Source organism: Drosophila mauritiana, chromosome 2L (assembly GCF_004382145.1).
Source record: "Drosophila mauritiana strain mau12 chromosome 2L, ASM438214v1, whole genome shotgun sequence".
Classification (NCBI taxonomy): domain Eukaryota; kingdom Metazoa; phylum Arthropoda; class Insecta; order Diptera; family Drosophilidae; genus Drosophila; species Drosophila mauritiana.
In genome coordinates this window covers 9,049,206-9,061,756 of record NC_046667.1, presented here as the reverse complement: position 1 = coordinate 9,061,756, position 12,551 = coordinate 9,049,206, and the positions used below count along the sequence as shown (strand labels likewise).

The 12,551-nt window shown below is 42.6% G+C and overlaps 4 protein-coding genes and 1 pseudogene across 5 annotated transcripts in view; 3 read left to right on the top strand and 2 right to left on the bottom strand.

The window, feature by feature from the left end:
- LOC117146300 (guanine nucleotide-binding protein subunit gamma-e) overlaps positions 1–6,069 on the bottom strand; it is a 34,603-nt gene extending 28,534 nt beyond the window's left edge. Inside the window, exon 1 of the mRNA XM_033312336.1 lies at positions 5,950–6,069. The gene's annotated coding sequence lies outside the window, so the exon portion shown is untranslated. The remainder of the gene's footprint in view (positions 1–5,949) is intronic.
- Positions 3,244–7,093, bottom strand: LOC117137190 (annotated as a pseudogene).
- Positions 7,094–7,771: 678 nt separating this feature from the next.
- On the top strand, positions 7,772–8,582 carry LOC117145222 (accessory gland protein Acp29AB). Its single transcript, XM_033310798.1, has one exon. It carries the CDS (start codon positions 7,800–7,802, stop codon positions 8,469–8,471), a length of 672 nt encoding a protein of 223 aa, XP_033166689.1. The 5' UTR covers positions 7,772–7,799; the 3' UTR covers positions 8,472–8,582.
- A 993-nt stretch (positions 8,583–9,575) lies between these two features.
- Positions 9,576–11,169, top strand: LOC117147354 (borealin). 2 transcript variants are annotated; one of them, XM_033314228.1, is made up of 3 exons: positions 9,576–10,091; positions 10,422–10,818; positions 10,880–11,169. In XM_033314228.1, exons 1-3 carry the CDS (start codon positions 9,740–9,742, stop codon positions 11,076–11,078), a joined length of 948 nt encoding a protein of 315 aa, XP_033170119.1. In that variant the 5' UTR covers positions 9,576–9,739; the 3' UTR covers positions 11,079–11,169. The 2 variants fall into 2 exon arrangements, with proteins under 2 accessions (XP_033170119.1, XP_033170111.1); XM_033314220.1 differs by having other exon boundaries at positions 10,410–10,818.
- Positions 11,170–11,360: 191 nt separating this feature from the next.
- On the top strand, positions 11,361–12,524 carry LOC117147370 (borealin). Its single transcript, XM_033314239.1, has 2 exons — positions 11,361–12,063; positions 12,130–12,524. The coding sequence occupies exons 1-2, from the start codon at positions 11,808–11,810 to the stop codon at positions 12,522–12,524; spliced, it is 651 nt and encodes a 216-aa protein (XP_033170130.1). The 5' UTR covers positions 11,361–11,807.
- The last annotated feature ends 27 nt before the right edge of the window (positions 12,525–12,551 follow it).

Here is a 12,551-nt window from a genome sequence, read left to right as displayed (position 1 = left end):
GTGCAGGAGATTGAGATTCTCCATTTGGGGAAAGGTGGGTGATATGGGACGTTACTTTCCAAGGGGCATCGCTAAAAGTAATGCAAAGTTTGCACACGAGCCACGGAGAAACCCCAGAAGTTGGGACAGACCAAAGAACTTGAGCAAATAAGCAATAAGACAACAACTAACAAGTGAAAAGTCTCGCGAAAGTCAGGGTATTTGCCTTGGGGATACCCTGGATTTATCACATACAACTTTCACTGTAATCTTAGTTATCTTAGCAAAGTTTTTTACTTATTTACAAATCTACCATTAGGTAATCTATAAAATATATTTATCGTGGTATAAACGGAAATGTTTTGTAGCTGAACCCATATGTTGATTAGCGGTCTCCCATAGGCACCCATTTACAGGGTAACTGTGGCCCTTCCACCCACCAAAATCGCCCTTTCAGCTTCCCCCTCCGTAGGTGACTCTATAGCAGAATCCGATCCGGACCGGAATACTCCCCGTGCCCGGGACACCGCTTGTCAGTTTCTATCCTTCGGCCAGGACACGTACACAAACATTTCATGGTTCAATAAATTTGCTGCCGAGCGTACCGGAAACTTTGCGAAAAATACATTGGGAAAATGCTCGGCGCTGCACTGGTGAAGGCAGAGAAATTATCTGTAGACCAGGACCTGCCTCCCACACACACACAAGCACACATAAACACGCACACACGAAGGAGCCACCTGCACACACACATACACGTGGAGAAGAAATAAAATTGCAGCTGTGTGCGAGCACCGCCTCGTATAATTTTGCAGCCGATTTTTTTCACTTCCTTCCTATTCCCAGTTACAATCATTCCTTCTCCGCTATTTTTGCAATTTTTATTCGGTGCAATTTCTGGGTTTTTCCGCTTGCCATGTTCTGCCACGCCCCCTGATTATGTATTTTGGCCTACTTTGAAAGGCGTTGATGCTAAATTATGCTGCTATTTCTCACCCTATTGCCAGTCTGCACCTCCAGTCGCGTTTGCCTGTGCGAGTTGGCTGTATGGTAGTGTTGGTGGATTCTTTTAATATGTTGCACAAATAGCAATTAAAAATCTAGTTAAGCGGAAAACAGGCAAATTGAACATATTATAGCCAGGCGTAATTAATGGTTTTAATTGGAGTAAAACTAAAACGGAAGCGATAATCCCTGTTTTCTTTTCCGACGGATTAAATTGTTTATTTAAAAGGGATGACAATGGATATAATTAATTTGTTAGCAAATCTAATTATTTATTGAAATTAAATAAATGGGTAACGAAAATTAAGCTTATCAACAAAATTCATTTGATATTTTAAGTTGAAAGCTAAACCGAGTTAACAACAGCAAAACCTTTAAGATTTCAGTTTACTATAGGTTGATAAATTTTCATTAGTGGAAGCATTTTGTTTGTTTCCCCTTAAGAATAGAGAAAAGAAGAACCCCTTCCTTGGTCATTCAACATTTATCGAGAACCGCACACGATTGTTTGCTTTGCCCCAAAGAGAAGGTCATTAAATATTTTATTATTACATTTTCTAATAGTTGGTTGGGAAAGAAAAGGAAATACGGCACGAAATGTCGCAATTCGAGTCGAGGGTTGTAAAATTTAATTTATCAAACTTCTGCTACGCTGAACCCGGGCCAGAGCGAGACAGACGCAGCGAAGAAAGAGACACCGCACGGAAACCGGATGGAGGGAGCAAATTCTGTGCCTGCACTTCCGCTTATAGTTGCATTTGTTGATGCGGTTCGTGGCTGGAAATCCAGCCACCATGTCGCGTGTGTTATTTATAATGCGACAGGGCCATCTGAACAGCACGAGTTTATTAGCCAGTGCGATTTACGAGCTGACACAATTTTAGGACCTATCTACTACGTTTGGTTTTATGTACACCGCACATTGATGGGGCTGCTGGGCAAAAATGTGTGCAGTCAGGCGGATGGAGGGGCATATTTATGTGATTTGATTTGTGATTTCATTTGTAAAACAGCGGTGATGCTAATCTGGGCAAATGGAAATACGAAAACGTACAAATAAGTGCGGCTAGCTATGATTGATCACATGTACTGATTGTATCTTAAAAGCCAAACGAGTTCAAAGGCTGATTCATCACTTCGGCTTATAAAGCAGACCTATGATTTTCATTTTATCTTTAATTTTTCGTCTTAGCTTACAACTGCCGAACCAACTACAAAAATATTTGTTTATCTTTAAGATACACCACTAATTGAAGGATTAGCAATGAAAATCGAAATATGTATACATATACTTTTTTTTAACCCGAATCACCCATCGCCCTCTAGAAAGCACTCCTTCATCATCTCCCCGCAGAAGCTCTTTGGAAAGTCTGTAACTAATGCACGCCAATTTTCAATACAGAAAATCGAACTTTGAAGTGGACGCCTCGCCGCCACGCCCCACATTGCTTTACTTTCACTGGAGGGCGTTCTTCAAGGGGGCTGCAATTGGGGTAGGGATCTGCGGGCGGAACTTGGCGTGCATTTCTATTTGGCTTGGCCGAAAAACTCTTGAAACTATTATCGATGAGGCGCCCGTTCAGTGGGGCGGCTATTCCTAAGTGGACGAGGGCGTCACTGACACCGTCAATACGATCGACAAAGGGAAGTGCACTCTAAAATATTGGTAATTAATCACGTTTTTATTGGAATAAGCGAACATATTTCAAAAGCCGGAAAATAACACTCGATTAGTGTATAGTTTAAAAGAAGAGTACTTATGAAATCATTAAATATTTATGTAATAATATAAATATAATACGTTTTTCTTGGCAGTTTTGTAGATTACTATATTTTTTTCTGAGTGCAGAGGCCATTGAGCGCTCAAACGATGGCGAAGCCAACGAACGCGTTTTGTGCGTGTTAAAGCACAGAGGGAATATAAAAATGGAAAATATGAAAATATCCCAGCAAGGAAAACGGCAGGGAAAACGAAGGGCCTGCCCACCCAGCACTTTGCCACTTTTTATGCCTGGCGATAAATTAAAATTTTTATTAACATACTTTCTACGGCGAGAAAATAGTGGCTGAAAAACAGGCTGAGGAGCAGGACTCGCGGACCAAAAACGTCAACTTGTCTGGCACTTGTCGGCGACTCCCTGCTAGAAGGACATCGGGTGAGAGGATGGAGCATTCTTTATGACTTTTGCAAACGCACGCTGAAACTGACCAGCCCCGCCTCCATTCCTGTTCCTATGCAAACTGCCGGCCAAGCTGGAGCTGAATCTGGAGCCCTTGCAATTATAATTCGTTGATGCAGGAGCAACCGGAACCCGGGAAAATGCAGTTTTTCATCTGGCTCACTCGGGGCAACGACAGCGGGCGGTGGAAAATCGGGAAGGTTAGTTGGAGACGCAGTCTGCCGGCTGGCGCATTATCTATGCATTATTGTGGCTCGACCAGTGGCCATCTGCCGTCTCAGCAGAAAATAATATTATATTAAATTATGTATACGTTTTTCTTGGCAATTTCGTAGAGTGAACATTCCTCTTATCGTGTATACGAACGTCACAGAAGAAACTGCCGTTTAAACAATAAATTTTGAAGCATTAAGTTCTATCAGATCAAAAGCCCATTTAAAATTGAATAGAAATAGAAAAAATGTATTGTTTTTATTTAATGCTTGGCTATTTGCAAATTCCATTTCAATGAATTTCCCCAAGCAGGACGAGCTGCATAAAAAATGCCATTAAATATTATTCATTCATTACACCAAACCAACCAAAATGAATACGTCGCAATCGTGTTTAATTTTTTCACTCATTTAATGAATTATTAAATGCAACATGCATAATTCCCGTTTCCGCGTTTAAACGTGGACAATGCGAAATGGAAAAGCCCACGTCAAAGCCCCTACCTAAAGGACCTCGTTGGGATATCCTTCGAATGGCACGTAGGCAAATATCCCTATCCCCACACGCGTCCCATGCATTGGAATGCAAATATTTTCCACTATAATTGAGGCGCGACAAATGCGAATTGTGAGCGAATGTGATTGCGTTGCCTTAGTCGATTTTCGATGGGTTGTTGGATGAGTTCCCTCAAAAGAGGTAAAACAACACGTATTTAATGCACATGCAATTAAATCATTCAATTTAGCATGCAAACACGAATGATGTGTTCAATTTAACCAAACACCAACGAGTACATGGAGTTAAATCAAAATGATTTTTAAATTTATAAAAGTAAAAAAAACTACCCATAATTGCAGTGGTGCTTCAAAAAATTAATGCATGCACGTAAAACAATTACAGCGCAGTAAATTGCAACTGCAGACAGCAGCAGCGAAATCGAACAATTGTCGCACATTAACCACAGATGCGTTTGGATCGTCAGGGATGGGCGGGAATTATAAGTGGGTGGGATGGGTGGTGTCGGTTAAGTGATTGCATTCAGTGGGCCACGGATGAATGCCAATTTCGGTTCACTTGTTTCACTTCGATAAGGAAATTTTCTGGTTAATATTATCCTCCGTCTTCTGTATCATAATCCTATTAATCGTTAAGTAAAATCGTGCAATTAATGTGCGTGAAAGAAAATCAATAATCATTGACCATTATACGTTATATATTTTCCAAATTAATAATATGACCGAGTTCTGTATGTTAACACAGACATTCCGGAAGTTTGGTTCACAAAGTTTGAATATTCCTTTCTCTTAATAGAGAACTTTTTTAATGGCGGCATTACGTCCAGCTGAATAGAGTATATTAGGATTCTATACAGGACATAAAAAAAGTAGTAGCTATGTGCACTTCGCTGTGAAGCTCCTTTTCTCAACTATACGAGTAGCATTACTATTATTACTAGCATGAAATAATATCGAAAAATCCCATTACTTTACCAAATTACAAAATTTCTAACGACATGGACCTTCGATGACCATAGCGTTTCTGTGAAATTCATCGCATTAATAAATACGATGAAAGGGACATTCATTCCAGATACTTAAAACCACTCAAGTGGAAAACAGCCACAAAAAATATCTTGTAAAAGTTGATATAAAAGTGTTTATGGCGCAGGTCAATGATGAGAGAAAAATTCTTAATATAAAATGAGAATAATGGTATTATTTGTGTGTAATCACATTTTACGTTTCTACGTTATTTTAAAGTACTGTACAGCATATTGGATTATTATTAAATATTCATGATTTCATCATATTTTTAAACACCGAGGCATTTGTTCCGAAAACTTTGTTTATTCGCACTTAATATCCCTTTTAAAAATATATTCACGGATAACATGTAAGACCTTTAATGATCAGTAGTTTAAAGATCACGATCTAGTCTGACATTTTCACACCAACATTGCCAAAACATTAACCAGCCCGAGGCACTTTTCCCGGAATTTTCTTGTTAGCTTCAAGCTTTGCCTTTTATTGCCAGCAATTCTATTGTCTTTTATGTCAACTCACCAGACACAAGAGTTGATGAATTTTGTCGCTTCGCAGGATGGGCGACTTTAGAAGGCACTCTCGCACAGACACAGGCACACTCATACACACTCGCAGCAATCGAGCCTGATGGTGTTTGTTGGTGTGTTGTATTGGTGTACGTATTGGTGTGTTTATTTCGATGCGCGCCAAAAAGTATGCAATGCGAACTGTGAGTCTTGTGTTGCGGGTCTGCGATTCGGTTTCCGACTGACGATGGCCTGATGGCTGGTGGCTTGATGGCTGATGGCTGGTAATGTGATTAGTTGGCCCGTCTATCGATGCTAGTGCGCTACTGAGTGCGAGTATATTTTAATTTAATTATGTCGCTCTCGTTTCAATTACGAAAACCGCTCGCAGCGAAGACACGCACTAATAAACAAAGGCCAGCAATAACAGAATAACGAAAAAGTAAGCGACGGCTGGTATCGCTGCCGAGGGAAAACTGAAGGAAAATGTGTCGAATGAGTGGTACCAAGACCAAGACCAACCAGCGAATGTGTTCTGCCTCTCCCTCTCCGCTCTCGCTTTCTCACTCCTTGTCCGGCTTTTCGCTGCTCTCTGGCTTTTCCGCTGATGAAAATGCTGGCAATCGAATGCAACTGCCTCCCACAAGCGACTGAATGCGTTGCATATGCCAAGGCGCACGTTGAGTCCACGCGGAACGAGTGAAAGTGGAACACGCCAGACTGGAGTAAATTTTGAGTGAGTGCAAAGTGCACTGTCGAGTGCCCGGGAACGAGTGGAATTGTGCAACACCTGTGCAATGGGGGGTGTAAATGGGGTTGGGTAGCCCTATTCTTTCTTTATCGCCGGAAAAACGGGCAGTCGAAATTTTAATTGGGTTTGTCCAACTTACGGCACACAATTCAATTGAACCGCTCCCCCACTCGGAGCTCATTAACCTGGAGGGTTGGAACTATATCGGTGGGACATAAACTAGTTACGATTGCATTGGTTTTTTCGTAGGGTAGTTGCTGTTCTAGAACTTCCCTAGGGTTCCTTTTTTTTAAATATTATCCCACGCACATGTTGTTTCATTTTCTCCGGTTTTTATGAGTTTCTAAGCTAGCATCGATAAACTCAATGGTAGTACAGATAACACATTTAATACGTGCTAGCTGTTCTAATTGAAAACGTAAAAATGCAGAAAAGTTAAGCAACTTTAATATTATAAAGCACGAATGTAAAATTGTAATATATATTATGGAAATAGTACTCCAATAGAGCTTATAAGCTATGTCATTATATTGAATTGGATTTGAGCTCCCATATATGCCGTATCAGAGTTCAACATAATTATAATTTGTGTCCCTCGTGGCTCGTTTACATTAGCAGGGCATCTGGGCACCATCAACAGCTGACACAGAAACACTTTTACTAGCTGCACTTTGTGAAATGGATCTCTCGCCGGCATTACCTGAAAGCGCTCCCAAAAGATGCCATTCTCGGTCCGTCTGCTGTCATCCGGCGTGGAGATGATGACGCAGCTTAAGGGCGGCTGTACACCACCAGGTCCACAACCAGCTCCACAGCCAGCCCCACCCCGCAATCCCGGCCAGATTCCCCTGACAATGACTGGCACTCGTTCACGGACTCCGGGGCTGACTTCTCCGCAGGTGTTTCCATTAACATCGGGACAATAAAGGCAGCGCACGCACTGCAATATGCAACAGTTGCAGACACGCAGGAAAAGCGATGGAAATGGGAAATACGGCTGGCTGTGGGTGGTAGGTGGTGTGTGTTGGGTGCTTAAACGCACATTTGTAAGTAGTTGTGTAATCTATCCATGAACGTCGCTTCCGCTTTGCATTTTATATGCTCAACGCATCGTTTGGCCGGCGCAAATTGAGTTTCGTTGTCGTTGCTGCTGCTGAAATATCTGCTCGCGGATGGATGGATGGATAGATAAACGGATGGATAGATAGATGTCCGGATGAATGCCTCGGATATATTCCTTTTCCGCGTGATATTAACACAGCCATCGATTGGTAATGACGTTTGGCAGAACCCACCAACCTTTTGGTTCATCCACTTTGCGGCTTTGGGCGAGCACGAGCATCAAGCCAATTAAAACTTTTAGCCCATCAACTTAATTAACAAAAGGCCGATATTATGGTAAGGTATCAAGAAAGATTTTCCTAATTGGCAAGCCATAAATTATATTAATAAATTTTATTAATTATACACCTGCTTATTTGCCAGAAGTTGTAAACAGTTTTTAACGCTTCAAAATGCCTTTAGATGCGCATTATTATTTCATTAAGCCGTGTGATACAGATGTTAATATCCAGAACCAGTCCGTTTTAAAGACTTGGACTAGCAGGTCATACACAGTAATATGTGCAAGTATTATTTTGTTGTCGTCATTCTAGCCTGGGCTTCTCGTGAGGTTCTTGCTAACAAAACGGCAAATCCGCTGCTAATTGATCAATTGGCTATAAATCAGCAACAATGGTTCACATACAATGCGGTGAAGGAAAGTGAAATACAACAGAAAATTGTGAGGATCGAAAGATCGATCGAAGAACGATTGATGGCCATGCAAAGCAAGTTGGCATACGAACTGCATGAGCTGCAGACCATAATGGGCAACCAGAGCGTGGAGACTCTCGAGAAACTACGAATCTCGCACAGGATCAATCCGGCGCTTTTCCAGAAAATAGGCACAAGACGCTTCTACATTGAGAAGGAAAACAAGCAAAATTGGTTTGGCGCCTCAAACGCCTGCCGTCGATTGGGCGGTCACATAGCCACCATCCAGGATGAGCAGGAGTTTAATGAGATCTTCTCGAGAGCGCCGGCCGGTGTCTTTTGGATAGATATCAGTGCTATGTTCAAGAACGGCCATTTCGCATCATCACTCACCGGCAGACCGCCGCCGTTCTTTAAATGGAAGAAAGAAGAAAGGGCAAATAAGTACGATTGCGTTAATGTATACAACAAGAAAATGTACAATGAACAATGTTTCAACACGCATTTGTTCATATGTCAAGCCGAGCAGTGGGATTAATGCGAATGCGAATAAATTAATTAAGTTATTTTCATTTTGCATCTCGGCAATTAACCGTCAGCTTTTAATAAAGTTATGAGCCTATTGTCATATTTATTTTACTATGATGGGACATGATTGATATCTATATTGACAACTCAAATATGAAGTACACTGTTTTCTTAGAGGATCATTAAGATTATTGGGTAATAGAAATTCAAATATTTCCCCTTAAGTACAGAACCAGGACAATCCACATATTCATATGGGGTTTCTTTTGTAGCAAACCATCAAGTGCACAGAAAGCGGTGCTTGGTATTTCGAAATGCCTTACACACATGACGTGTCCACGTTCTGTGCAGAAATAAGGGCGGCCAGTGCCACGCCCCTCCCCAAGGAAGCCACCCAAATGGTGACAAAAATGCTTTTGATTTGTGGGCCATTCGCACACCCATACCCAACCACGCTTATTAGAATCCTGCCATTGTGGCAGCCAAAGTGCAACTAGCAGAGACAGATAGCAAACATCCAACAATGTGGAGCAGAGCGCAATTTATGACCAGGGGCGAGATTTGGAAACGGACTAATAGGATTGCGGCTCCAATTTTTGGGGCTTTTCATTTCAGATACCTCCGCAAATACGATGCAAAATTATATCTCCAGTTTTCACTTACGTTATTATACACTCAGTTGTTCCAAGTATTACTATTCAACAATACTAATATACATACCAATATTGTAATTTGTTATAATAATAAGATATTTACGTTACGTTTGTTAATTTTGATTTAAAGCCGTAAAATTTCTTTAGACTATACTTTAGTCGGAATTCCCCGTATGCCTTTCGAAAATAAAAATATAAAAATATCGATCTCTATGATGTAGGGAACTAGTTCATTGAGCGAAATTAGTTGCAGATCTCATTGGATGAAGTGCAGTCGATGAGCAAATTAATAAAAATATAGATAAATAAATATAGATAATAGATACTTCAATTTGTTATTTTGGAGTGACTTAAGTTAGGTTCGAATTATTTAATTGAATTTACCGCGCATTAGTGTTACCATTTTACACTTACATCTTGAAAAATGTTTCTAGTATTTTTAATCGGTCGAGAACTGGGCAGTGCAAAGCCATCTGGCAACACTGTTCCATGACGCTTGAATTTTAGCGGACAAACTCGAAAAGAAATTACAAAAAGCCGACGCTTGCTAAGAAAATAGTTACTCCTCGCAAAAACCCAGCAGTTTTAACAAGAAAACGACGTGTAATCAAAGGCCGCTGCCACGATGCCGCGCACCAAGATACCAAAGAACTCCAAACGCAACCGCGAGGTGGCCAATCGCGAGGAGAAGGTGCGCCTGTACGAGCTGAAAATGGATTCCCGCCTGATCAGCATCGATTCGCTGGAGACCAAGTTCCTCTCCGCCGTGGACCACCAGGTGAAGACACTGCTGGGCCAGGTGCAGAAGGAGCTGGCCAACCTCAAGATGCCCGAGGTGCTGCGCCTCTTCGAGGAACTGGACCGCTTCAGCGACTTCAAGGCCAGCGATCAGACGCAGCTGCTCGCCTCGATGTCCATGAGTGGCAGCGCTACCGAGGGGCACGCCCCCTCCACCACTGGGAGTCGCAATGACGAAGGTTTGTTCGCCCCACGGGGCCTATATACATATGTATGTTGTTATACCAATCTGCTGGCAAGGATGTCACCACCCGATTTACAAAGGAATTCCGGTTTTACACGCAAAATTGTCAAATTCCATAGTATGGAATGGAATATGAATCCATATTCGGTATTCATCATGCCTTCTTGTTGCCATTTTCACTTTTAATTTTAATCTAACTGGTGCCCGGCTTTGTCACTAACTCAACTTTGCTTTCTAACTCCGCACCGCACATTTCAATGCACGCAAAATGCATATCCCCACATCCACATCCTGTGCCGGTCACTGTATCTAGGCTACCTTACAGAGGACAGTAGCATCGGTGCCAGCGGTGGGAGCATTCTGGCCGCCCACACAGGCTCCCTGCTGCGGTCCACGAAGGCCATGCGAACTCCCGGACCACTGCACTCGGCGAGGGCCCGTCGAGCCCGGCGTAGTCGTTCCGCCTGTGGGGATCTCAACATATTGCACTCGGCCAAACCGCCGTCCATATCGAGCAGCAGCAGCAGCAGCCGCAATTCGCGCAGCAAGCTGCGCACACCAATGGCCTCGCGTGCGAAGGCTTTCAGTGCCGACCGCACTCCTTTGAAACAGAAGCAAATGCGCCCCGGATCGCCAACCACACCGCCGATGGCATTCCTGCGCTATCCCAAGCCCGGCGAGGTGGCCCTATCCAAGTACGGCAGCCCCATGGTGGCTCAAGTGTAAGTTTTCATCACATACGTGTAGATACCAACTTGTTAAAACCTTTTTCCCACACGATAGAATGCCCGACAAGTTTGCCAACGTGAACATACCCATTCGGAACGGAGTTCTTAGCTTGCGGCCCAAAAAACTGGATGCCGACGAGGTGGAGTCAAATCTGTTGGACAACCTGGACGAGGACACCCTTAACCAGATCAAAACGCTGCACGAGAACTTGCAGATGATTGTTAATAAGGCCAGCCAGGCGGTGTTCAAGTAACTGTCATTTTAAACGCTTTTCTAGATATAATGTTATATCATATATTTTAGTACGTTTCGTTTAAGTTCATTTTTTATTTTACTCATTTAGTTCAAGTATTTTTCATTCATAAAAATCTATCGTATTTACATAAATTTCAATACATGTTTATATCCAAGTGTACGGCGACTTAAATGTAATGTTTTAAATACATGCTTAACCAAAAAAAAAATGAAGCGTTCAATGATGGTCACTCGCCTTCAAGCAAAACGACGGAGAATCGAAAGAGGATGAAAAAGTGAGAATCCAACTTAATTCTGCAATGGATAAAGTCGATGAGATGGCCAAGTTGTTCAAGCAGGATGTGGACAATCAATTGGGTTTGCTTCAAGCCAGGACTGAAGCTCGCTTGCTGCAGATGAAGTGGTCGGATTTTATGGCTCTAGCAAAAAAACTTCCTCCAAGTAACATCTTTTTTATAATGTATAATGTCTTATGCTCTGCATTTTTGGATATTTCATTAATTTGTTTAGCTATTTAGGTACATTTCTTAGAACCCTGCAAATTGCATAAGGGACAACCGCTTTTATGTTCCAAGATTCCAGAACGTAGCCAATAAAATTCTGTTATGTTAAAAATATTTAAAATGTATTTTCGAACGTACATATTCAATAGTTTGTTCACCAAAGAGCCCTTTGACTTTGTTAGAATTAGGTGATTAGTTGACTGGATACATAAATCGTTAGAAATATGCCTCGCACCAAGATTTCAGCTCGTCGTCAGGCCCAGCGCCAGAAAGCTGATCGCGAGGAGAAAGTGCGCCTGTCCCAAATCAAGATGGATTCGGCTCTGGAGAAGATCGATGAGATAAGCAAGCGCTACAAGCAAGAGGTAGACAACCAAATTAAGTTGATCCGTGGAAGGACCGATAAGCAGCTGCTGCAAATGAAGATGCCAGAATTCTTGGCTCTCGGGTTTAAAACTTTCGCCGAACATCAGAGGGCCGGTGAGATTCAATTTAACAGTCGGCAATCCAAGAGTAAATGTTCTTTTTGTAATGCTTTCTTCCCAGCTATTAAGCCGCCCACAACTCGCAGTTTGTCCATCAGTCGTGGTCGAACCCGGACTCCTCAGAATGCCCAGCTACCGAGGCTTCAGGTGCATTCGGTGGACAGGGCTCTGGGTGGCGACACCATGAGCTTTGTGCGATGGCCCCGCGCCGGAGAGATGGTGCTCTCGAAGGCGGGAAGCCCGCTGGCCGTCCAGGTGCGTCCGGATCGCTGTGCGGACGTCCACATTCCCACCAAGGGCGGCGTGATCACCGTGAAGCCGCACAAGATCAACACCGTGAAGCGGGAAGTACTGATGCAGCTGGATGAGAACACCCTCAACCAGGTGAAGACACTGAATGCCAATCTCGGATTGATCGTGAACATGGCCAACAAACTGGGAAAATTGAAACCGTAATAGCTATCAGAGGAAACTTCAAGAACA